Source organism: Zalophus californianus, chromosome X (assembly GCF_009762305.2).
Source record: "Zalophus californianus isolate mZalCal1 chromosome X, mZalCal1.pri.v2, whole genome shotgun sequence".
Classification (NCBI taxonomy): Eukaryota; Metazoa; Chordata; class Mammalia; order Carnivora; family Otariidae; genus Zalophus; species Zalophus californianus.
This window is the reverse complement of record NC_045612.1, coordinates 117,738,302-117,765,491: the sequence shown is the minus strand read 5'-3', so window position 1 is coordinate 117,765,491 and position 27,190 is coordinate 117,738,302. Positions and strand designations below refer to the sequence as shown.

Sequence of the window (27,190 nt, the reverse complement as noted above, 5' to 3'; positions counted from 1 at the left end):
AAAAAGTCTCCAGACATTGCCCCAGAAATGCCCCCTAGGGCACAAAATCACCCCTGGTTGAGAATTACCGCGCTAGTCGCTACTGTAATGGACGGCACAGTTCTAGAACATGCCTAACATGTATATGACATTTTGAGAAAAAGAAATGGCCCCTACATCGTACAATAGCAGTAGTGTTTTTGTCATAAGAACGGGGAAGCTTAAAAAAAAAAAAAGTCAGATGTAGACAAAGAAATCTCTTCCTTCTTTATCCTCCTTCCCATGTAACAGATGGAGCCCCGAGAGTCAGGTGTGAAAATTCAGCCTCACGCCAGAGTCCCCAGGTTAGCCTCAGAAAACCCATCCTGGAACCTGGCTTCCCTCAAGTCACTGTGAGGAACTGGACGAACAGACCTCCCGGAGTCTCAGCGGCTCCCCTGGAGAACGGGAGGGGATGGTACCTACCTGGCAGGGCCGCTGGGAAAGCAGAATTCGTGCTTACCCTGGTCCTGACTTAGCGGTTCAAACAAGCGTTGGGACTTTCGCCGCCCTCTTCTAGGGAAGGGCGGAAAGGCCTCATGCCTCCCAACCGATAATACAGAAGTTCCCAGTGTGTTTCCATCGAAAATAAAAATCTAAGTGACAAGACCGGCTAAGCTCTATGAACCTGACTTTATTTCAAAATGCCAGTGGCCACAACTCGGGGTGCGTTGTTTGTGACGCCAGTCCCTTGACACATTTACATGTGAAGGAGAAACTGTTTCAGCTCCTCAGGGAGGACAAGCCCATTGATCTTGTGATGCTGCCGGGTCCTGAAGCACTTCCGGATCCTAAGGCGGCAGAGCTGCAGCAAAGAAGGGGGCCCTGGAGAAAGATTGCAAGACAAGCCACACGTTGGTGTCGTTGATCTAAGGCTACTTCTCCTTTCCTTCCTGACAGCAGACAAGCTGCAACGTTGTATCGGGAAATAACGTGGTTCTGCCTAAGACCATTTTCGGGCTTTTGTAGTAGGAGGCATTTTTAGGCCACGTTCTCTCTTTTTCTGGTAGCTAGCTGAAATGAGCTTATTCGGTTTTGATTTAGAACAGCCTGAAAAAAAAATCAAAGCTTAGTCTCACTAATGGAGGCTTAAGGCGGCTAATTTTGGAATTAGGAAGCCACACAAAATTCCCAATAATGAAAACGAAATTCTCGTTTAACAGTTTTCTTGTATTTTACCTTTAAAAATAAGGTATTTCCAAAAAAATAAGGCATTTCTAGATACAGACATTTTTATAATTTAGCAATTTTAAGATATTCGAATATACTGAGCTATCAGTGAAGCCTACGGGTATGTTATCTTCTTCAGGCCTATTTGTTTTCTATTCTGCATTCAGAGCTAACCCAATGCTTCAAGTCAGAGGTGAAAAGTAAACTAGCACAAACTTTGCATCAGGAACCAGCCAAGAGCTTACATTTTAGGACAGTGGTTCTCAACAGGGGGTTGGGTGGAAGGGAAAAGGAAGGGAGACTTGGCAAAGCCTAGAGACACTTTTGTTAGTCACCACTTGGGGGAGAGGTGTTACTAGCATCTAGCGGGTAGAGGCTGGGGATGCCGCGAAACATCCTAGGGTGCACAGCAGTCCCCAAGTGGCCCAAAACGTCACCAATGCTAAGGCTGAGAAACCCCACTATGAAGTAGAAGGATAGGAAACGATTTCCCCCCACCCCCACGCCCTGCACCAAACTGTAATGGGAATTCTCTTTTTGTTATTAAACACACACACAAAAACAAAGCTATATACCCTCTAGAATCCCATAGAGCAGTGGCCCTCAATCCAGGCTGCATTTCAGAAGCACCTATCAGGGGGAGCTTTAAACCACAGGACGTTGGGCCCCACCCCAGGGCGGCTGCTTCTGTACATGTTGGGTGGAGCCTGTGCATCCAGATTTTTTAAAGGCACGTGCCCCAGGTCATCTTATCATGGAGCCAGGGTTGAGAACACAAGCAAAAGGGTACAGTGGCCTCGGCTTTGCGACAGCATCCCTACAAGCTGCAGGGTAAAGCTGATGGAGAAAAGGACCGGTGGAAAGAGACACCTCCACAACCAAAGGAAGAAATGCAGTCCTGTCAATGCGGACGGTCCGAGCACATTCACAAGGCCCCTGTCGGGACTTAGGGTACCTTCCGGACTCTGTTCAGGGGACTCAAGGCATCTGCTAATGAACTGCTTCCCGGTGGACTAAAGGCGTATGTTAACAAACTGCAAAAAGTACTCGGTGGGGAAACTGAACTTAATTCCATCTCACTAAGGAAGGTCGAAGGACGTGGCTAATCATATGTGCTAGACACGTGGGCAGGGACAACTGTGGGACGTACGGATAAAGAAGTATCGGAAGATGCAGAACAGCAGGACATCCAAGGAAGGTCAGCGCAACTACCGGTACTAATTGAATACCTGCTGTTTACCCTAAGTAGGGTGATGCACAACAAGTGGAGCCTTAAGTCCCAGATATAGAGCTGAAAACCCACTAGAGCTCTGCAGCCACTTCCTGGCGCCTGCAAGCATTCAAGGAGTTCACTCCACTCAATAATAAAACCAGCTCATTCTTTTTCTATGAATTGGCATATTGCTTTGGTCTCGATTTCTTTTTTGTTTTTCCCCAGCAACACTCATGATGCTTTAAAGCCAAAGTGCGCTCAAGGGTGGCTCCTGCCATGCTGGGCTGAGAGTCATTTTTAGTTTTCATTGTGTGCCGTGAGTAAACACGGCTTTAGATGCTTTTCGAGGCCAGTGGGGTGGTAATACTCCTGAACTCCATTCCTGGGACATCCAGAGACCGAATTTGCTGTGTTGAATCTGCAGGTCTGGCTCTCTGCACTTGGCCTGGCCCCACGTCCTGTGGGCTCCTAGACTGCTGAGAGGTGACCTCACCAAAACCCCAAAAATGACTCATGGAGGCAAAAGCAGCAGTAATTCTCTCGAGGAACAAATGACGTTTTATAAACCAGTGCGATCATTGACCACACTGTCACCAAAAGGGGAATTAAAGGAATGAAAGGCAATGCAGGTGCCTACGAATGCAGGTGCCTGGGGAAATCAAGTGGAAGGGAAGAGTCAGTGGGGGGCAATTTGAAAATCCAATGGGATTTTTTGCCGAGGCAGGGGATGAGGGACTGTAGATACAGACAGATATAGAAACACACGCATGTGTGCGTGCGTGTGTACATGACTTTGTAACTTTAGGGGGCCATGAGGCACTTTTGGTTTTGTGGATCTCTTTCCCAAGTAAAAAAAAAAAAAAAAAATGGTATTTTACCACTCTGTCGGTATAAAGACACACATAATCCAGGTTGAGTTTTATCCCTTTCTTCCTTTGGATTTTAAAAGAAATGAACACATTTCTATGGGCCCCTAAAAACATCATGGGTCCCAAGCATTGTGTCATCTGTACCTGTTGGAGAAATGGGCCCTAGATATAGATAGATAGAATTTTTTAAAAACAAATCATCAAAATGCAAGTAGAGTGGCCTGGTGCTGCTCAGTCACACTGCTTAACGTAAAGGGGTTTCTATGGAACTGTGCCTTATGCTGACACTGCTCAGGGAGGACAGGCCTCGTTTGGAGGCCCTAAGGCAGGGCTTTGGCTGCAAGTATGCTGGGCAGTCGGAGTAGGAGGAAGAAGAGTCTGTGGCCACTTTACAACTCTGCACAGGGCTAAGCCTAATTCTCAGCATGCAGGCAGAGTATAATCTGATAACGTGCCATCAGAACCCCTCAGGTAGGGAAGCCTGCTTCAAAGTCCCACAACCCTGAAAACTTAACAAAACCCACACTTGAGCAAAAAAGCAGGTCCTGAGCCGGCTGCTCTCCGTTACAAGGGACAATTATGAATGCCGTCGGAGGGGTCTCTGCTCCCAGCCCACCCCCAACCTCACCACCCTACCCCCTTGCACAGCCCTCAATGACAATGTTTAGTTGTTTGGGTCGGAAGCGTTGGTTCTTATTTGTGGGGGAAGTGCGGACTTAGGTGTTGATTGACTTGCAACAGTAAAATGTCTTCAGATTGGTGTCGATCATTAAAGGAAGACCTTATAGCACTTAATGAGTAGCATTCTTGCCCCCAGAAAGCAAGTGCAGCAGCTTGGCCCATGTATAGTGCAGTAAGGCATCCTGGGGGCAAGGTACCCCGAAGCGGGTTCTGTTGCGTCATTCTAAAGCATGTTTTAGATATAATATCAAAAGTCTGGAATAATGTTAATTCTTTCAAAGCTGGCCTACCCCGTACATGAACACGAGATCATCCAAAACAGCCTGTCTCAACATCCCAAGCGACAGATGGTTCTTTACCACGTAACCAGGACCATACCTTGTTGAACACTAGATTATGTCAGCTCCCCACATTCGGTGGCGGCAGAGAATAGTCTTTCATACAGTATCAGAAGTCAGAACTCAGTATGTACCTGCCTCCTGCGAGAGCCCACAGGAGTCACTATGGGTTAGGGCTTAGGTTCGGGCAAAGGAGAAGCACCTTCTCTCTGCAAGAAGAGCTGCGTCAGAGGGCTCTCTGGAGGCACCAACTCCGAGGGACGTTTGCCTTCGGCGTTCTTGGCCTGGGTGTCCGCTCCGAAGTCCATGAGCAGCAGTGCCAGGTCTCCACAGGATGCCCTGGCCACTGCATGAAGAGGGGAGTCCAGACCTCGGCCTTGGTTCACGCTGGCTCCTAAAGAGTCACAAGAATAACAGAGGGAGCCAGGGAGCGGAGTCCAAGTGTCCCCCTTCTCACAGCACTGTGCCTCAAAATCCCTTAACAAAAGCGCTTCGACAGTGGGCCTGGCAATCCCGGGAAAATGGGAGATGACACGATTCCATTGAATAAGACGGGGAAAGTGCCATCGGACGATGTGACTGAAGGTACAAGACGAGCTATATAGCATAGGAGGTTTAAAACCTTGCCTCTGAGCGCTGACCACAGGCGTGCTACCTCCAAGAAAAATCCTCTTCAGGAGTAAGGTGGATTTCTAGGACCATCCCAAGCCAATTCCATCCCTCTGCTCTCTACAAATCCCCACTCTGGCCGGCTGCGGGCTCCCACCGGGACACGTGGGGACATGTGGCTTTGCCTGAGCGGCTGTCCCCCCCCGTAAAATGGAAACCAATGCCCACTGGACAAGTAGTAACTGGATTGTTCCGGTACTGTTCTTGGTTTTGTGAGGGATGAGAAACCCTACTGTTTCCCGATGAAGAGCTTAAAATCTTCCTAGAGCATTGGGGGGAGGGGGGAATGAGGGAGGGAGGAAAGGACAGTGGGAAGGAGTGAGGGAGGGAGAGAGAGAGAGGAGAATGAATCTCCTAATTCATGGCAATGGCTGCCAAATGAGTAGAACCAACAAGAACCGCAGGAACGTGCAGGGGAAGGGAAGGGTTACTGGAGTTTTAAAAGAATAAGCAGAACTCAGGTCATTACAGGGGTGCTGAAGTGGAGTTCCAAGGCTGAAGAAGGGTCTGGACAACAGCAGGGAGGTGAAAAAGAATGATGCGACACAGGGCTTTCCGAGGAACACAGGAGATCGACAGTGAGCTAAAAACGGGGCAAGCTGAATCTCCAAATCAAGGCACACTGCAGAAGAAGGCCCCGGGAGGAGGCCAAGCCCGGCTCCAGCAGCTGTGCAAGTCCTGCCGGGCTAAGGATGGCTGGCAGAAGGGAGGAGGTGAGACGGAAGGGGGGGAGAACAGACAATCACCGAGGACCACCCTGGGAGGAGGTACGCTCATCAGCATCGTCGTCCTCATTATAAGTGAGAGAGCCAAAGTGTGAACAGTGTCAAATCTACCCTCCCCGGGAACACAGCCACCACAAACCCTGACGTCATCCGACGCCGTGGCCCCCACTCTTCCCCCTGCTACAATACAAACGGCTTTAAAAGACGTTCGGGTTACTTGTCATTTTCTTTCCTTGTTTTGTGTGCTTTTTGCTTTACCTGACTCGAGAAGCTTCTTGGCACAGGCCACCTGCTGGTTTTCACAAGCCAAATAGAGCGGCGTGCCCAGGTGGCCAATGTTATGGTCCACGTCGCCCCCGTGAGCCACAAGGGTCTCCACGCACGCCACGTGGCCTGCAGCCCAGGGCAGAAGAAAGACATTCTCTTAGCCAGGGAAACACCACCTTCCCTCTCTCCTGCGTGCTTCCACTCGCCACGGACCAAAAGCTATTTCCTTTACTTAGCTCAGGGAAGGACTTTACACACTGCCATCAGTTACTGGGTTGACCGGAGGAGGTTATCTCTCTGCAGCTCCGGGCGGAACTCGACTGGGGTTTACGAGCCACGGGAAGCAACCAGCAACCTGTTCCAAGTGGCTGTGGCTTTGCAATCAGACTGAATACAGAAATGGAAGGGAGAGTGGGCAGAGGGCTGGAGGAACAGTGACTGTAGGTAGGCCTGAAGAAGGAAGGGCATGGTATGGGCCATGGGCCCAGGGAGGCAGCCCAGAGGCTCACCCACGGCCGGCCCAGGGAGAAACAGGCCACCGTGGACACAGGCGAGGCTGAGAAGCAGCTGCCCAATCCAACCCGAGTGGGGCCCAGCCTGGCAAACTAGGTTGGTGAAAGCCGAATCGCTCTTGCTTGGTCTAGAATGTCATGCTTTAAACAGTACTCCTTTGCGTTTCTCTCTCTCTCTTTTTAAGATTTTATTTATTTATTTATTTGACAGAGAGACGCACAGCGAGAGAGGGAACACAAGCAGGGGGAGTGGGAGAGGGAGAAGCAGGCTTCCCGCCGAGCAAGGAGCCCGATGCGGGGCTCGATCCCAGGACCCTGGGACCACGACCTGAGCCGAAGGCAGGTGCTTAACCAAGCCACCCAGGCGCCCCTGTGTTTCTCTTTTTATAAAATCATTTGAGTTCCACACAACCAGGGAATATGATGAGTTGACAGATCTCTTAACGAAGAAAAGTCAGTGCTTTGGGAGATAATTATCATAGGGATAGATTCAGTGAAATAGGGCTGCTGTAAGTCCCATGGGGAGCCATTCTGTGACAGCCACTGGGGAAATAAACATTCTTCTGGCCACGTGTGGTCATGATGGTGACAATGATGGTAATGGACACTGGGGAGAAGCAGAACTTGCCATTGTATTTTTTGCACCAGAGTTAAGAATATCGGGAAAACTGTGGTTTTATGAAAAGAATTACCCCAGCTGAAGAAGTTCTGGAGATCTAATATACAGCACGGTAACTGTACGCAATAATACCATAGTGTATGCTTGCAATTTGCCTAAGAGAGTAGATCGTAAGTGTTCCCCCCACACACAAAAAATGGTAACTCTATGAGGTGACAGATGTGTTCATTAATTTGATTGTGGTAACCGTTTCATAATGTAGGTGTCTATCAAGTCATCACGTTAGTACACCTTAAACATATACAATTTCATTGTCAATTATACCTCAGTAAAGCGGGGCATGGTAGAGAGTTACCCTGAGCTATATATAGCATCTTATATTTCCAAAAATTGCAAGTTTGTTTCACTAAGAAAACCTAGGTGGGGGGGATGGCGCCTGGGTGGTTCAGTCAATTAAGTGTCTGCCTTTGGCTCAGGTCATGACCTCAGGGTCGTGGGATCGAGCCCCCCCCCCCCCCGCCCCCAGCCCTGTGTCAGGCTCCCTGCTCAGCAGGGAGTCTGCTTCTCCCTCTCCTTCTGCTCCTCCCCCTGCCTGTGCTCGCTCCCTCTCTGAAAAATAAATAAAAATTTTAAGTCTTTAAAAAAATATGATTTTAAGGGTAGTTGGCTAGCTCAGTCGGTGGAGCATGCGATTCTCGATCTGGGGGAAGGGGCTCCCTGCTCAGCCGGGAGTCTGCTTCTCCCTCTGCCCCTCCCCCTGCTTATGCTCTCTCTCTCTCTCTCTCTCTCTCAAATAAATAAGTAAAATACTTTTTAAAAAAAGAAAACCTAGGTGGCCCTGAGACAATATTCTTTAAGGCCCTAAAAAAAAAAAAAGGAATAGAATAGAATTTGTTTTATGAAATAATTTGAAAGGCACCTGGGTGGCTCAGTCCATTAAGCATCTGCCCTCAGCTGAGATCATGATCCCGGGGTTCTGGGATGGAGCCCCATGTCAGGCCTGCTTCTCCCTCTCCCTGTGCCCCTCCCCCTGCTTGTGTTCCCTCTCTCACTGTCTCTGTCAAACAAATAAGTAAAATCTTTTTTAAAAATTATTTTAAAAAATAAATAAAATAATTTTACTTTTCTGGGGTCATAGGTTCAACAATGTATTCCACACATCTTGATGGATAGTCTACCATGTGCCAGACCCTGTTCCAGAACCACAGCCGTGAACAACATTCCAGATGCTCTGAAAAGGTCGTTCCCTAACTTTTTGTGCATCAGAATCACCTGGATGCTTGCTAAACAAAACACAGATGGCTGGGCCCCACCCCAGAGTTGCTGAGTCAATGGGTCTGGCCTGGGGGCCAAGAATCTGCAATCGCCTGCCAGGCCAGGCTGATGTTTCTGGTCCCAGGGCCCCACACTGAGAAAAGATCCCCTAAAGACACCCTTCCTCTCACAACAGTAAGATGTCTGTTGAAGGAGGGGTGGAAAACGTAAATTCTCAACAGATTTACCTCTCTTAGCTGCTTCATGGATGGGGGACGCCAGATCACTCGCCGGGTAGGGGCTGGCCCCATGTTGCAGAAGCAAATTCACACAGTCCTGGCTGCCGCTGACACACGCATTAAACAACGGGGTGTGCCAGTCAGTAGTGACACCATTCACCTGGAAAGAAAAGCTCCAGGCTGAAGGCAGGCAGTAGGCTGTCCCGGGTTCAAATCTAGGCTCTACTACTTTTAAAAGCTATCTAACTTCTCTGAGCCTTCGATTCCACATCTACAAAATGAGGACAAAAATGCCAAATTCCACAAGGCTGTGAAAAACTCAATGAGGTAAAGCACTGAGAACATGTTACCGAATATTCTATCACTTCCGCGCCCCCAGGAACATGAACTTTGAAACTAGTCAGGATAATCCTATATAGCTTTCAAACTAATCTCCCTGCTTTAAACATTCCGTTCTAGACCCGTCCCACCCCAATCCGGTGTCCTTTCCAGCAGTGAGAGTAACCTTTTAGAGATGTTAATGTATTATTTTTTGAAAAATTTAGAACAGGACTTTCACAGAAATAGAGGGTGAATATGTGCCGAAGATTTTCTTCAACTCGTTCATTAATGAGAGAACCAGTGAGATGGTACAGCTGGCTCGAAGGAGAATTTATATCTTCAGTCAATTAAGTGCTGAAATAAATCTGCTAATAGATACAAGACTGGTTAATGTCCTTCAGGGACATCAAACTAGAGTCTTTGGGGCCATCTTTTCTAACGTTGGAAATCTGACCAAAACTTACAAGTTCACATCTGACTTCGCAGTGTTTGGGCTATAATCAAATAGGGAAGAGCAAAGCCAAATGCAACTTTTCTACATTATTAAGCAAAGATATTATGAATACGATGAAATCATTCTCACAAGCCATTTCCAAGGAAGGCGAGGACTAGTGAGGCACAGAAGATGCCCAGGGCGCCAAGTTTAAGGGGACACTCCCTCCCAGGGGCACGCGAGTGCTCGACAACCCTCAGAGGGAGAGGCTCCCTACAACTGGCACCCTAGGTGTCTCTCAGCCTCTGCATCCTCCTAGCCCCGTGTCCATGAGCGGAGTAAGTTTTCTTCACCCCAGCATAAACCCGATGGTGCGCTCACCTACGGCTCTCTACTACTGCTCTCAGGACAAAGCCCATTTTCTTGGCAGGGACAACGAGGCTGTTTGTGTTCTGGCCCCTCTCACCCACTCTGCTCTGCGGTCATAAGGAGTGATTTGAAGTTAAAAAAAAAAAAAAAATGGTTCACTTCCGCTTCCAAGTCTTTGCATTTGCTCTTCCCAGTGGGCGGGAAGCCCATAACTCACCCCAACCCACGACTCAGCAGACGGATTCCAACAGGTCCTTCGCGTTTTGGCTTAGACATCATTCCCCCAGGAGGCCTCTTCAGATTTCCTCTCTCGCCCCATCAGAAAAGGCCAGCAACGCTTCTGTGTGCTCCTAGCAACCACCTTAGTATTCACGCTTGTCATATGGTGGTAGTTTGCAAAAACGACCACAGATTCTCTGCAGAGTATGCGTATCGCTTTGCAACACAGCGTTGCAATTCCTGCCATCACAAGATGGAGACTTCTTTTCCAATCCTTGAATCTGGGCTCGCCCACGGGACTTGCTTTGCCCAATGTGACAAGAGCAAATGGGAGGCAAGCCGAGAGCTTGCCTTCTTTTGATGCTCTTGGCATCCCTGCTACGAGGGGAACCAGGCCAGGCTGCCTGGGAAAGGACGAGAGAGAGACCACACAGAGGTTTCCTGTCTCCCCAGCCACCCCAGCAGGGTCACCACGAAGCAGTCTGCCCCAGCCAACCTGTCAGCTAACCTGGAACGCCTAAGTTAGCCCAGCTGAGGTCAGCCAAACCAGGCCAGACCTGAAGAACTATCTGGCCAGCACAAGGAACTGTGAGATAAATAAATGGCTCTTGTCTTAGGTCATTAAGTTGCGGTGGCTAGTTACATGGCCAAATATAATGGGTAGAAACAGTGTTTGGTAACTGCCCGCTGGGGCGGAGATGCTGTGCCTGCCACAAAGCTCTTTCCTCTCTCCGGGGCACACAGCTTCATTGTTATTTTCCCCCTCTTCTCAGCTACGGACTCTAAAGCTCAGAACCTAAATAACTTACCCAAGGTTCCCATATTAGCAAATGGTAAACACGGTTTGGGACCATTATTCAGGTCTTATGGGGCCAAACGTTCTATGTTTTCTATAATATTTCATTACCTTCCAGCCATGGGAACAGAGGCAGAAATCCAACAGCTATTTATTAGTAGTGACTGTTAAAGAAAATGATGCAGACTCAAACCATTACTCCCTAGCTAAAAATTCGGTACTTCGTCTATCGCTAAGGCAAAGAAGCTTGATAGATGTAATACTTTTGAAAAACACCCCTCTTCCACCTTCAAATCAGGCTGGTCAAAAATGCCAGAAATTATTCAAAAGGGATGGAAATGGGCATTTGTCATGGTTTCTAAGACATTATTTGAGTCACACTTACCTGAGCTCCATGCTTTAATAAAATGTTTGCACAAGAGGGATGACCTCCGAGACAGGCCTCGTGGAGTGGGGACACACGATCTGCTGTGATGAGGTTCACGGGCCACCCCTGCAGGAGAGGAAGTGAGCAGAGTAAGGGGTGCAAAGCCACAGCTCCATAGGGTGGCGTTCCAGCCACACATCCAGCCCTATGACAATGCTCCCAGTCTGACAGTACGCTAAGGTGTTGCTAATGATGTCAAACAAACAAACAAAAAAGGAACTTTCGTGCAGCTGGTGAAAGGATAATACGCCACAGCCACTCAGGAGAACTGTTGGACAGCCCCTTACTAGAGTTGACGAGGATGCATGCCTGTGGCCCAGCAATTTGACTCTTGGGGATACACATTCCAGACCGACTTTCATCTTGTTCTCCCTCTCTCTTGTCCTCTCACTTGCTGGCTTTTTGTCTCGATGAGGTCCACGACAAGGATCGGAGAGCGGTCTCCAGCCAACGGCCACCCAGGAGCTGAGGCCCTCAGTCCAACGACCCGGGAGGAACCGAACCTTGCCAATGGCCACGTAAGTGAGTTAGCACTCAGGTCCACCTCCAGTCGAGCCTTCAGAGATGTCTCCATCTCTGACCCTCACCTTGACTGCAGACTCATACATGAGTCCCTGACCCAGGTAAATTGTGTCTAGGTTCCTGACCCACAGACACTGTGGGTAATAGACCTGCTAAAACAGGTCTATTACATGAAGCTGCTGAGTTTGGGGGTAATTTGTTACACAGCACGAGATGACTAACACAGGGCCAAAGCATGAGGTGAACCTCCACAGACAGACAGAGGCAGAAAGTCCTAAGGCTGAGGGGCAATTACGTTCTCACTCTAGGTACTTGAGGTCCGAAGAGCCAAGAGAGTTGTTAGAAGGCCCTGCGGTTCATCAACCTCTGGGAAAATATGCTCTCCAGGAGATAGATTATGAGCCCAAACCAAGCAAAATATGAAAAGAACTCCAGGAGAGGCTCCACGGATGCCCTGATAATGGAATACATTATCCTTAACAGGAGGAAACTGGGTAAAATAAAAGTTGTTTTTCTTGGGACACATTAGTTAAGAACATGGTTCGTTTAATTAATGACCTGGTGATACACTGTACCTTTTCTTCCCCTAATAGTTAAAATTTGCCTAAAATCATTCCAATGAATTGCCTCCCACGTCATCATTCCTAACACACATTCTTCCACTTGTGTGACATTTATGAGTCAGTCAGCCTCCTGATCATCCTGTCCTGTCGGCTTTTATTCTCTGATGGGTGACCTCATAGATTTCGGGAGGTCCAATCATTCTGGACATACGCCTAAGTCAACAGGATCCTGAATACAGAGCTTTCTTTGAGTGGGCCTGGGGAGGGGTTCTGGGAGACTCGAAATAACCTGTAAATTATTCTCGTAAATGAGAAATTCCAACATCCCTTACAGTAGTTTGCCCCCCGGCCCTGCTGTTCACAGGGAGGGAAGGGACATCTTCCCCTCCTTTGTAAACTTGCATCCCCTCTGACCCCAGTGAGCACTGAATAAATGCTTACTGACCACCAACTCAAGATTGCGTCGATCCCTTCACAAGTGCTGCCCATGGACTTTAGCGTGGCATCTGCTATTTTATTTTATTATTTAATTGGAGGCATCCCCTCACAGATTTGTTCCCAGATCCTTCTTTGCCCCCGCTCAATGCTCTATATTTGTCCAGTCTCTTCCACTCACACTGCTAGAATACACAAGAAATTCATAACTCCCCGGGGCAACAGATCATGAGATGAAAGAAGACTGCCCTTTAAAGGAATTACGTATTAGGTGTTCTGTTATTACCAATGTACTCCTCTGGTTACCAGTGCCATTTCTTTTCTTTCTTTCTTTCTTTTCTTTTTTTCTTTTTTCTTTTTCTTTTTTTTCTTTTTTTTTTTTTTTTTTTTTTTTTTGAGACCATTGCCATTTCTAAGCAATCATTTGGGGACTTCTACATAAACCCAGGTAAATGAAAATGCAAACAAGAAATGAGTCACAATACAAAAAGTTTTCACCACACATTACGTAAGCACATGACAAAGAGGGTCCTTTACCTTCAGGTTCACTTTGCAAGTGTAGGACTGCCCATACAGTCCCTCACTGAGCTACGGCACTACTTTAAATGAACGGTGGCAACTGGTCGGAAGTATCAACAAATCTGAATCCTAAAATATCATCAGGTGATTTTTAACCCATTACTTCACACAGTCTGGTTCCCAGTGGGTTCTCAGGTTTTTAAAACAGGGATTAAATGGCTTATCTTTAACCCTTTCTGTAATCAATTGTCCCTAATCTCAGCCTATCGTCAGATGCTCTTTTTGACGGGGCCTGGGGGCTGGGCACCCACAGTGACACAGCGCTCGGTACCTGGCAGCTTTCTGTTCCAGCCTCAAACCACATGCCCCCCCGCCGCCCCCCCCGCCCGCCCGCCTGAACCAACCTGAAGACTACAGGAAGGTTCGGCTTTTTCCTTTGTCCTGTACACACCTGACACATCATTCTCTACACTCGGGGCAGAATAAGGTCACGAGCAGCTGTCTCCCTCACGTTCATCAAACCCATCATTCCCTTCTGCTGTAGCAAGATCAAAGCCCCCTGATGTGAGGACTTCTTACATTCCCCTCTCCCCACCCCTAAAATCTCTCTGCATGTCTCCAGTCTTCTGTTCTTCCATTGCTCCTTTCTTTGAGAAAGAAGGAAACATACGAGCTCGCCCCAACAGCCCGCGACCTCACCCTCTGCCTCTGCCACCTCATGACGCCTTCGGCCACCTTCTCACATGCGTTCCCCAGCTCTCTCCTCCTCAGGCACACTTTCCTTTTGCGTTTTGAAGTCTTCCCATCTTCATTCCTGACCCTCTACCAAACTTCCAGCCAAGGCTCTTCTCCCCTTTGCTTCCCTCCCCTTTATTCAAAGATAGTCTGTCCCCATTGTCTCTACTTCTAGCCCTTCTCTCATCTACCAGCACAATCCCGCTGAAACTGCTTTTAAAGATCACCAGACACTTCCTCCTTATTGAATCCAATATCTATTGCCCTGTCCTCTGCCTCCTTCTGCCTCTGAATTTGCTATGTATTCATCCCACTCTCGTGAAACCTCTCCTCTGGCTTCGAAAACCAAGTTCTCCCTGAAAAAAGCTCGATCTTTGACCTCCTACTGTCCTTTTGTGTCTCTCTAACTCTGTCCCTTTCCTCCTCACGTCTCCTAAATGCAAGCATCTCAAGGACTTGCCCTCAGATCTTTCTTTTTCTCTCAATACTCTCTACACATTGTATATGGCTTTCAAAACTAAATCTCTGCCCCTGGTACATGTTTCTAATTCCCTGCTAAGACATAACCAACTAGAGACCCAACTAACAACATAAACTCAGCCTCTGCCAACAACCAAGCTCTCCCTGAAAAGGGTTCCTTGTCTCACCAGCCCGAATTCTCTGAATGGCCCCACTATCTTGTCTCATACCTAGGATGGAGACCTCAGGGCGGGGGCGGGGGGGGGGTGGTAAGCAGCGCGATTCCCAAATTCAAATGCTGACACCATCACCTAACAAGCAGTGTGACCTTTGGCCAGTTACTTATCTCCCTAAGCCTCAGTTTCCTCATTTGTAAAATGGGGACAATTGTACCTCCCCTATAAGGTTGTTACAAGGACTAAGAAATGATGTATGCTTAGCACGCTGTAACTCGCAGGCAGTCATGATCTGAGATTTCTTCTTATTCTTTACCACTTAGCCTTCCATTAGCTGCCACATCTGAAAGATCTGATGTTTCAGAACACCGGGATCGTTCCTCGTTTCCACTCGGTAGTGATTTAGCCCTTTGAGGATGGCAGGGGGCAGCATAAGGAGTTTTATTCAAGGAACTCAACAGCCAGTCTCCACCACTTGCTTGCAGCCAGACCTTATTGCTAAGGTTCTCGGTCTCGGCTGTGCGTTGGACTCACCTGGGGAGCTTTCAAATTCCTGATACCCAGGCTGCATCTGAGAGCATTTGCCATATAATCAAAGGAGGCTGAAGTCAGGTATCAGGATTTCTAAGAGCCCCACCTTATCCCAGACATCTCAAGGCGATTCTAATGTGCAGTCCAGATGGAGAACCACCAAATTAAGGTCCCATGGTACCATGACTGCTTTCTGCTGACCTAACAAACCGCTACTGTTTTTTAAAATAAATTCTTATCGAAGTGCAATAAAGAAAGTCCATACAGCCTAAGTGTAAATCTCAGTGAATTATCTTAAAGAAAATATACATGTTATCACTACACAAGTAAAAAGCTTGGTATCATCAGTCTTTTCACATTTACCCCTTCTGCTGGGAAGAGCTGGTAGTACCATCTCCTACGTGAAATCTGAATTACCCCAATTACTAATCAGCATAGTGGGATACATTTACTGAATATTCGGAAAACCCCTTTTACGAAGTGCCAGTCCAAGTCTCTTGCTCATTTTTCTGTCAGGTTGCCTATCCTTTTTTGTATTGATTTTAGATAAGGAATACAGGCCCTTCATTGGATGGATGGATGGATGTACATATACACATAGCAAATATTTTCTCATCTGTGGCTTGCCTCCTTGCTTTTTAAATATTGCCTTTTGATGAAGAAGTTCTTAATTTTAATGAAATCCAACTTATTGGTCTTTTTGTTTCTTTCTTCCTACTATCTCTTTCACATCCAATTGCCTTTCTCTCTCTCCTACACTATCATAACGGTCTCTTTTATTAAAAAAAAAAAAATCCTTGAACAGCGAAACCGGAAGGGGAGACAAACCATAAGAGACTCCTAATCTCAGGAAACAAACTGAGGGTTGCTGGAGTGAAGGGGGGTGGGAGGGATGGGGTGGCTGGGTGATAGACACTGGGGAGGGTATGTGCTATGGTGAGCGCTGTGAATTGTGTAAGACTGTTGAATCACAGACCTATACCCCTGAAACAAATAATACATTCGGCTCGGGTCACGATCCTGGAGTCCCGGGATAGAGTCCCGCGTCGGGCTCCCTGCTCAGCGGGGGGTCTGCTTCTCCCTCTGACCTTCTTCCCTCTCATGCTCTCTGTCTCTCATTATCTCTCTCAAATAAATAAAATAAAATCTTTAAAAAAAAAAGAAAGAAAAAAAATCCTTGAACATAGTGGTTCTACAGGAGCTTTTAAAAAAAACTACCAAAGCAGGGGAGCACCTAGGTGGCTCAGTCGGTTAAGCATCTGGCTCTTGATTTTGGCTCAGGTCATGGTCTCAGGGTCACGGAATCGAGCCCCGAGTCCGACTCAGCAGGGAATCTGCTTGAGATTCTCTCTTCCTTTCCTTCTCCCTCTGCCCCTCCCCCTTCCTCTCTCTCCCTCTCAAATAAATAAATAAAATCTGAAAAAAAAAAAAACTACCAATGCATGAAGACTGCCCCAGTTTAAATCAGAATATATGGAGTGAGGCCCAGGCATTGTTGTTTTTTTTAAAACATCCCAGATATTTTAATGTGAAGCCATGGTGAAGAATAGTTATGGATTCAGTTTCTCCCTTCTTGGGCCAAACGAGAATTCCTTTCCTCTTTCTTTTCTCTTTGTTTTATAGACATTTGAATGTTGGTCTTATTTCCCTTCCTAAAATATGTTTGGTTTAGCAACCATGTTTGTCATTATTCTTTGATTAGCCGAAGTCTTACTAGATCGTAATCAGAAAATAAATACCGTGTGTGATGACGGTAACTGGAATAGGTAATTTACATGACGCCACCTCAGTTAATCCTCGCAGACCCACATAAGGTAACCTAATAGACTGGATTTTTGGTCTTAATTCTTTACTCTCCTATAGCAGTGTAATACATTCACACCCTTGCCATCACCTCACAGCTGATAAAATGTACCTCCTTCATCCTTGACTTCAAACTTGGTCCTCTGACTTGCTTTGGCCAACGGGATGTTGGTAGATGTGACATGAACAGACCAGAAGTACTCTGCCCTGCTGGGCTTGCCCTGCTGTGCTCCAGCCTTTTGCCCTGAGGACAAAATTCCTCAGGTAGGCGGCTCAAAGACGGATGGGAGACACGCAGGAGAGCTGCCCCCAACCCACAGCTTGCAGCCAAGCCCAGCCTAGGCTGGCTGACCCAAGGACTTGTTGGCCAGAAATAAATGTTTATTGTATTATGCCCCTCCGTTCGGGGTGGTTTGTTGCCCAGCAAGATCTGACTGATACAGGTCGTTATTGGCATGCTCATTTTATGAAGGCAGAAACTGAGGTTCCAAGAAGATAAGTTGCTCAAAAAATGTGATAGAGCTTAGATAAAGATATGGTTCCATCTGATGTGCAGTAAACGTATAAATACTGATTATAAATGAATATCGGTCCAATTTAATAAGTGATAGATAAAAGCTACAGTGATCATTTTTCATCCTATCAAAATAAGGTAAATGTTTCATTTTATCTGAGAAGCAGCTTAACAGCTTTTAGCTAGAGTTATGTGTTACTATCTAGATTTCTGTTTATAATAGGCTGCTGCTACCATAAGCAGCTTAAGATAGTGGCTTAGGGTAGTCTGAAGTTCTTCTTTAGAAATTGTTATCTTACAGGAGGATTTCTTAGTCTAGATAGATCCATGAAATTGGAATTTTTTTTTAATTTAAAACATTTATTTTCACTGACAACTACCTAAAACGTCTGATGTCCTTCCATTAGGAATCCAGACGACAAACCACAGTGGTAATAGCAGTACATAGGACTGTCACTGACAGCAATCACAGACACTTTTATTGCCTCACAATTGTTGTAGACATCTAGAGTATCTCAAAATACCCACTCAACCTACTTAGAAAATATGGTAGTTACTGGAATCACCACTAAATCTCATTTAATGCAGTTTGTATCACCATGTCATATTTGTTCTTTGGCTAATTTGATAGGTCTTCTCAGTATTGTGTTTCATGCATTTAAAACATTAGGCCAAGAAGGGGTCCATGGACTTTGCCAGACTGCCAAAGGGTCCAGGGTCCAGAAAGGGCCAAGAGCTCCCACCTGAAAAGATCTAAAGTCTTTTCAGAAAACAGAACATTCTGAACAAAAACTGTTATTAGAATTTTGAATGGTGATTTCAACTGCTTTTTTAACAAGTATCTTTGCTTAAGTCCCCAATAATTTCAAACCAGCAAAACTCAAATTAATGTGTACTTGAAATTGACACCTGCGGAGTGGAGAAACTGGTATCAAACTGGGCAGAGCCACTATCAGCTAGAGGTTCCGTAAGACTGAAAAGGTCTTCGAAATGATTAAGATTACATATTTAAAAAGACATTTTCAAGCATTTCTTTTTCATCAGGGGTCTTCAACCTCCACGCTACTGACATTTGGGGCTGGATAGTTTTCTGAGGTAGAGGGCTGTCCTGCGCAACGTAGGATGTTTAGTGACATCCTCAGTCTCTATCCACTCGATGTCGGTAGCACTCCCCACTGACCCCCACTCCCAGCTGTGACAACCAAAAATGTCTCCAGACATTGTCAAATGTCCCCTAAGGGGCAAAATTGCCCCAGGTGAGAAAAACTGTTTCGCATGATAATTTTCAAGAACACAGTCTATCGGCTATAGTGAAGGCAACTTGAATGCGCTAATCTGCCTGTTATTCGCCCAATAGTACCTATTATGTGCATAGAATTGTACTAAACTCTAGTATTTACGCCAGCCTCCAGATAAAATGATTAAAGGGGTCGGGATTCACCTCATTTTGCCAAAGAGGAAATTTCTATCTTAATAAATCAGACTGATTTTTTTCTCAGCATGGTGAGCGATAGGATATTCTTAATGTCTTTTTTTTTTTTTTTTCAAAAGCCACGTACCTGGCTGATGAGGTTCCTCAGAGAGAGCAGACGTCCATGGATGGCAGCTTCGTGCACAGGAGTCCAATCAGACACAACATCTGCATGGAAAGAGAGGAACAGGTTACATCCTGCTAACGCGCTACAGACCTGAGGCGCATCCTCGCCTGTCAATAAGAGCCCAAGGGGTCTTCCCGGATGGAGACATTGGAGTCAATCAGCCAAGACTCCCATGAGCCCTTCAGCATTTCCCCCCGCTATTGATGCTCCCAGTACACATTTTATGTGAAATGTCAAGATAGCTAAAGAACGATCTCCAGCCAGTCTCCAAACTGAGGACAAAAGAGGTAGATTGGGATGACGGACCACTGGACTTCCATTTACACACTGGTTTCAAAGGCAAAGGGTCCATTTCGTTAAGTGAGAGCTTCACTAATTACCAGCATTAGCGTATTAAGCTGTGGCGGCCTGTCGTGCTTCCTGCATGAAATCCGAACTTTGGTATCTCGGCAAACAGTGCCATATACTAATAGTAGTAATCACATCATTACATACACCATTAGGTTTGAAATCAGATCTAAACAGAACCATATCTATTTATGGACTATCTTCTGTCCCAATACCAAGCACAAAGTAGAGTTCAGTCTGACCTTGTAATGGGGACATGATTTACCCCAAAAGGCAGCATGCCAGTGTGGTTGAGAGAGCTCTGAATTCAGACCCGCTTGGCTGCTTCTGAGCTGTGGGTCCCTGGACAGGCTCTGAGCCTCAGTTTCCTTCCCTGTCATGTGAAGACAGCAATAAACTTACCCACAGCTCAATACCTATTAGCTACTATCATTATCCTGCCCTACCATTAAGCAGAGTCTTGATTATACCCCATCATCACTGCTATTTCAAATAGCAAACATATTCTATGACCATATAGGAAAAATACACATTCTTCGGAAGGAAGCCTGTAAACCCTATCCCAACACATTAAATGTTTTCCTCTCTCTAATTGAATGTGGGGGTAACCCGAATGAGGCAGAGACCTGATTTTCCTCATCTCAAGCTGTGTCTGATTTCCAGAACAAACACAGGAAGTCAGAATGTGACAAGGCAGAATGGTCTGATAGCAGTCACGCCTCCTAAAGGAACCGGTGTGTCTCCTAAAACCTACAGAGACCTGGGGAACCAGGGCAGTTACTACCACCTTACCAACCGAAAAAGCCAGAAAGGAGGAGGTTAGGACATTTTGTACTTAACACGTGTTGGCTGAGGTCTGCCTTGCTATCCGGAGCTATCAAGGCCCTGGAAAATCTATCCCAGGGAGCAAACTACTATCCTTCCAGACAGATTCATGAAGCATTTATAGGTAAGAGGAAGCTGAACAAGCCTACCGACACGCAGTCCATCCAATGCTTTCCTTCTGGGGTCACTATGAGTACCTTACGTGAAATGGCTTTTCCTACCTCCAAAACCTTATGCTCAATAGAAACTTCATGGCCTCGCAGCATTCTCTGAGGTTCCTGATTCTCTCAGGAAAAAAATATTGCTGTTTCTAGGGCTTGGAGCCTACCCTCCAGACTGCAGATATGGAAAGATCTGTCTCCAAGTTAGAATTAAAAGGACGACTAATTCTGCACTCTCAGAGCTAATGCAAAATACAATCCGCACAAAATCTTGAGTGAGAAGGAAGAGCCAAAAATTAAGGTTTTGAAAATCCATTTTAAAAGAAATTTGCAAATGTACCTGAATGGATCACCATGTGCGTGATGATTAATCCATTTTTCCTTCCAAGTGTTCAGCTGCTAAGAAACATAGCTGGCACATTCCCCTTTCTTAAAGGGAGCTCAGATAATTAGACTTGACAGCCTTAACAGTCCGGGCAGGTAATTTGGGTCCTAAATTGTAACTCTGTTTAGATTTCATAAAAATGATGCAATTATATTATCCACTAGAGACAAAAACGGGCTATACTTTCTATTCATTCGTCTTGAAACCATTACTTCTTCCATTTACAGTAAATAAAGAATTGCGTACTCCTTTAAGAAGAATAAAAAAGGCGACCTGCAACGGTTTGGTGCCCCGACTTTAGAATGTGGTATTGACAAAGCAGACAACAGTCTGTGTCATCGAGAAGCACAGGGTGTTGCCCTGGTGCACGTGGTGGGAGGATGACCATCTACATCTGTCTGTCTGTCTAACAACTTGATTGACTTATAACCCACATCCCATCCAATTCACCCACCTCAAGTGTACAATTCGCTGGTTCTCACAGAGCTGTGCAACCGTTACGACTATGGTGTCAATTTTCGGACGCTTTCATCATCCCCAAAAGAAACGCCTTGCCCATTAGCAGTCCCTCCCCAGTTTCACTGTCCCCGACACCTGGCAGCCACTGATATACTGTCTGTCTTTACAGATCTGCCAAAGTGAACGTTTCATGTAAGTGGAATCACACGGTACGTGGTCCTTTGCGACTGGCTTCTTCCACCAAGCGTCAGGTCTCAAGGTCCATCCACATTATAGTACGTATCAGTACTTCACCACTTTCCATGGCCAAGTAACACCCACTGTATAGATAGACCGCATTTTATTTATTAGCTCATCAGCTGATGGACACCTGGGCTGTTTTTACTTCTTGGCTGTTACCAATGCCGCTGCTAGGAACACTCATGCGCAAATCTGTGCGTGGCCGTTTTCATTTCTCTTGGCTTCATTCATACCTAGGAGTGGAAGCGCTGTAGGACACGGGCACCCAGTGTTTAGCCTTTTGTGGATCTTCCAAACTCTTTTCCAAAAGGGTCGTACCAGTTCATCTTCCCGTCAGCAGTGTAGGAGACTTCCCTTTCTAATTTAAAGTCATTTCAGACTAGGGTTCAGTAAGCCTCTCATAACGCGTCTACCGCCCCTGCCTGGGAGAAAAACTTGGGTCCTGGCAAAGCCAAACTTCATCTCACATTTATACGAGGACGTCAGCCTCAGCAGGTCTCTGAACAACTGAGTGATTATGTAAAGACTTAAAATCGTGACAGTGGGTAGGGGGACATTTTTCTAGCATCGAGAGCGTAGAGATATGTATCTATACGCCTACATGCACACACATGGTTTAGTAAACACCGTAATTTGCAACAGGGACTGGTCCCCACACACTCTCTTTCACTCTGGAAAACACTGAGGAGACGATGGAGACGGACATCTTGTGTGGGTCCTGCCTGGGAAGATCAGGGACAGGTTTCCCCAGGGTTTTCCGGAACCCACACCCAGGCAGGCACTGAGCTATGGATGGCAGCTTTGCCTGCCTTCCTGCTAACGCCAGAGAGCATGCAGGCCAGGAAAGGGGACCTATTCCCGCCAGAAGGCACAAATGCTCCCAGGAGGAGACTGGATGAAGTGGGGACTCAAGGTCACCATCCCCTCTTCCACTGACCCCACCACCATCTTTGAAACTCAAGGGCCATTATCTGTACACGACACAGCCCGGAGTGTATGTTAAGGATTCTTCCCGAACCCTCGCTCGGCCACGGTCTACTGGTTTTACTGCCAGAAAATCGACACCCAAGTGGGGTCGCTGGCAACACCACAGACACAGCAGTGGGGCTCGAGGTGAAAATGGGGCATGCCACGCTCCTAATGAGCCCGCTCCACCAGTCCTCCAATTAGTGCCATTAAACCTACCTTTCGCTCTCTCTCTTTTTTTTAAGGATTTTATTTATTTGACAGAGAGAGAGAGAGACAGCGAGAGCAGGAACACAAGCAGGGGGAGTGGGAGAGGGAGAAGCAGGCTTCCCGCCGAGCAGGGAGCCCGATGCGGGGCTGGATCCCAGGACCCTGGGATCACGACCTGAGCCGAAGGCAGACGCCCAACGACTGAGCCACCCAGGCGCCCCAAAACCTACCTTCCTCTTAAATCGAGTCTCCGTCAAACCCTGCAGCGCATTAGGAAGGCTGTCATTTCATTTTTATTGCAATTCTGGAATGATTTTTTTTAAATTTTCCATTATTTCAGAAGAGATTTTAAAGGCGTTAATTGGTACATTCTGGGGAGAGCTACTAACGAAGCTCTGAGCTCTGAGGCAGTGGCATAAATCTGTCTCCCTCCTGGGAAACGTTCTGCGAGGTCAAGGGGCAGGAAGGGAGGTTGGGTGGCCGCAAGAGGGCGGGAGCGTCTGCCTTCGGCCTACGGGGCGCAGCAAGGGGAGGCTCAGGGGTGTGCACCGGCACGGCAGAGGAGCTGGGGGCTGGCGTCACAATTATGATGGACCCTGGCTGGATTTCAGGACAAACGAAAAGAGGAGGAAGAGAAACAGAAACAGGGAACAGAAAGGCCCACTGAGGCAGCTCTTGGGCTCGTCAGACCTGTCCACTGTCATTCTTTCTCCAGCCCCATCACCCAGCCTCTTCTTTCTTGGTCTCTGTCTGTCTCTCTCTCAGGCTGCCTTCTCCACAGGGACCTCACGGCAGCACCCATTCTGCCTGGTCAGGCAGGTTTCCCCAGAAAAGCCGAGGCACCCCGATAGCTCAAAATCCACCACGAGCGCATGGGCTTGCTTCCGCTCCGTGCCTGTTCGTGCCTGTCTCCTCCTTCAGTGTGAGCCCACTCCCTACAGGATAGGCTCGATTTTGTGAGGAAAGAAATTTCTCTACAAAAAGCTGCAGGAGTGGTGACCTACTCGGTGGGTTATGGGTGGCGTATCGTCTCTCCTTCAGCATATTCTCCTAAGTTGCTATGAGGAGGTATGCTTTGGTTTCCTCGAGCCGCCGTAACAAAGTTGGCTTAAAACGACAGAAATTCATTGTCACCTAGTTCTGAAGGCTAGAAGTCACACAGGAAGATGTTGTCAGGGCCATGCTCTCTCCAGAGGCTCTAAGGAAGAATCCTTCCTTCTTTGCCTCCTCTAGCTTCAGGTGGTGACCGTCCATCTTCTCTGGGTCTTTGGCTTGTTAGACGCGTCACCCCAATCTCGGCTTCTGCTGTCACAGGCCTTCTGTCTTTCTCCCCTCTCCTTCTTATGAGGAAGCCGGTCATTGAATTAGGACCCACCGTATTCCAGAGTGACCTCATCTTAACTAATTACATCTGCGATGACCCCATTTCCAAATAAGGTCACGTTCTGAGGGTTGGGGCTCCAACCTGTCTTGTGGGGAGACACAATTCAACCCACAACAAGGTATCTTCGGGGGGGGAAAAAAAAAAAAAAAGACATTCCTTTGTCCGTTTGTTTGGTTTTTGCTCCCGGCAGAGGACTGAAGCATTAAACCAGTCTCTACGAAGAGCTGGGCACCATCTGCATATCCTTTCCTCCCTGGCTTCAGAGGAGGAGGCCGAGAAAGACCTGCGAGCCAGGAAGGCGGCAGCCAAGCTCCCCCAGACGAACAGCACCTGGGCCCTAGGTAACCCCCGAGCTGGTCCTGTCCTGGGGGGCATGCTTCACCTGAGCTGAGTCTCACCTCAGCAGGGCCGCTGGGAAACAGCGTTCTGGGTACTTGACGTTCCACACCTCACCAAGGCCAGGACTGCAGAAGCGTAACCAAGAGCAATTCGGCTAGAACTGAGGTTGTGCCCAAGAGGCAGGGCTGGCACCAAGCAGGAGGAGCCGGGCTCCACTCAGGAAGGGAGCAGCAGAGAAGCCTAGGAGGGCTTCGTGGTGGCAGTGGCCGTGCTGGGGGGCAGAAGGTGAGGGGGACCTGGCCAGTCAGAGGCAGGGGACGAGGAAGGAGGAGAGCAGAGGTGTCCTGCCATCTGCCCTTGTGACTTCTGCTTCTTTGGAAACTTCTCTTCCTTTAGTTCCTGGGGAATGACGACATCCGAATCTCTTCCTGCTTCTGTAACTCATTGGTCCTGCGCGCTCACCTGCAGGCCTAGCCCCAGGCTCCATCCCTGGCTCTCAGCTCTGGGCCAGCGGACAAGCTCTCCTTTCCCAGGATTTCAGCACAGCCCGTGCAGAGCACTCTGAGGTCTCGGCACCCTGACCTATCGCTTTCCCAGTGTCCGGGCCACATGGTCACGCTGTGCGCTTGATGTTCAAAGCAGAAGCCCCGTCCTCCCTTCCTCACTTTGCTCCCATGCCAGCTCCTGTGCCCAGCTTCTCTCTTACCTCATCCCCTTGTCTGACATTAATTTAGCCTTCAAAACTTTACAGTTTCGGCTGCCTTCCCTCCTTTAGTCCCAATATTTAATCAAGCAATGTAGCCTGAACGCTCTCTCCTTTGAAATTGTCACCCGTTTCCCCCTTCTCTGTCATTTCCCAAGTTCGAGCCAAACGTAAGCTCCATGCTTAGATAGTGAGTGCATGGTTCTCCAAGCCAGGTCCCCAAACAGCACCATCAGCATCACCTGGGAGCTTATTAGGAATGCAGACTCCCAGGCTTCACCCAGGCCTACTAGGGCATCAGGAGCCCTGGGGGTGGGGCCCAGCCATCTGCACGCGAGCAAACCCTCTGGGTGACGCCCGTGCATGAGACACCTGGAGAACCAGCGGATTAGTGCAGGAATCTCCCGTGATCCTACCATCCATCCTGACTGTGGCCACCAAATTCATTTACTTACAGTCTTCCTTACTGCCAGAGCTCCACTCCAGAACCATCGATGGCTCTCAATTCCCTGCCTCATGAAGGCTTAACTCCACCGAGCCTTTTGCAGCTCCATGATTGAGTTCCATCTCTCCAAACTTGTCCTCAGCAGACTCCCTAAGACTCTCTGCATCGTACTTGAGACAGTGTATCCACTTTCTAAGCACCAGACCTTTGAGTATATGGGCACCTGCTCCCCTCCACCCACCGATCCTGCCCCAAATGGAGTTGGTTTAGGACCTTTAGAAACCCTAATCAGTGAAAAGTGGCTGCCACCCCTCTTTGGAGTGGAAATAAAAATAAACATCATACTTAGGTATAAAATAATCATGTGGAAGTCATCCAATTACTGATTCTTTCCCAAATGAACTTGGAAATATAATTTGCTGCTTTAAAAAAAAATCATCAAATTCATTTCTTAAAAGCAATTTTTGGTGCCACTCTGCTTTCTACTGCTCCAAGTTTGTGCTCAAAAAACCTAATTAGTCCAGTTTTGCCTTTGCGGATCCAAATCCTACTTACTGTGGAGTGCTCTGTTCCTTTTTCGAGTAAAATTGGATACACAGCAGTCTTATCCGCTCAGTCAGTGGGAGGGAAGGCATTTTGTTATTTTATTTCTTCTGGGTTTTTTTTCCCCCCTTTCAGCAGCTGTATGACAGAGTAATAAATCCTACCCAACTGCTCGGTCCCTGCATATTGCCCCTCTGATAGACAAGTGTTGTGGGAAGCCTTGCTAATAACATGAATCTGAAAGTCATCATTGCTCCTCTAATGCTTAGACCCATTTTTCAGAATCCTTTCAGTCACCAGGCACCTGCTGAATGCTCACAAAAAATGACACTTGCCCAGAGGCATGAGACTCTATAGTTAGCAAAGCCACCACCTGACAGGTGAGAATCATCCCTGTAAGATGCTTCTCCAAAGTTAAAAAAAAAAAAAAAGTCTCCTTTTAAAGTGAATCAATCAGTACTCAACGTTTGGACATCATTTATAAACCCAGCCCCGCCTACACGCCAAATACCTAAGACCTTTTCATGAATCTCTTGGCAGTAAAAATATCCTATTTATAAGTTTTATACCTCCAATGTAATATACATGATACATCTGGCCCACAAAGGATAATTCTTTGGAGCTGACGTTTCTACTGGTGAATAAACTGTGACAATCGACTTTGTATGGTCTCTGAGACTCTGCAGATAGAGGTGTACACCTTTCTGAACAACCGTGTAAAGGACAGATACCTTCCAGTGCTGCGGACACACCCCAGATAGAACCCCTGCAATCACCCGCCCTCTCCTCCCCTAAGCACGTTAGACAGCCTCCCCAGCACTCGGGTTCCGCAGCCCGTCGACTCACCCCCCATCCACGGGTTTGAAAGGAGCCTGGTGTCAGGAGGGTCCCCTGGCCTCAGGGACTTGCTGTTCCTGCCCCGTGGTTCGCCGTCCATGGTGCTCTCCTGGGCAGGGAAGCTCCGTGCTCCACTTCAGTTGCTCAGGAGAGTCCAAATTCCATGCTCCCCCTGCTCCTGGGAATTCCAGTGCTGGGGTTGGCTGAGCCTCACCGTCCTGGTCAGACGGTAGAGAACAGCAGAGAACAGAACAGGCAGGGTAATCTGAGCACTACCTGTGGTCAGCCAGACGCACGCGCCCAGACACACACACACACACACACACACACGCACGCACACACATGCTCCAC

The 27,190-nt window shown here is 47.5% G+C and overlaps 1 protein-coding gene across 2 annotated transcripts; it reads right to left on the bottom strand.

The window, feature by feature from the left end:
- Positions 1–641: 641 nt before the first annotated feature.
- Positions 642–27,190, bottom strand: ASB9 (ankyrin repeat and SOCS box containing 9). 2 transcript variants are annotated; one of them, XM_027608342.1, is made up of 7 exons: positions 26,849–27,190; positions 18,956–19,035; positions 11,098–11,205; positions 8,584–8,734; positions 5,942–6,076; positions 4,492–4,683; positions 642–843 (listed from the first exon to the last, which is right to left on the bottom strand). In XM_027608342.1, exons 1-7 carry the CDS (start codon positions 26,937–26,939, stop codon positions 719–721), a joined length of 882 nt encoding a protein of 293 aa, XP_027464143.1. In that variant the 5' UTR covers positions 26,940–27,190; the 3' UTR covers positions 642–718. The 2 variants fall into 2 exon arrangements, with proteins under 2 accessions (XP_027464143.1, XP_027464145.1); XM_027608344.1 differs by lacking the exon at positions 26,849–27,190 and adding an exon at positions 25,470–25,564.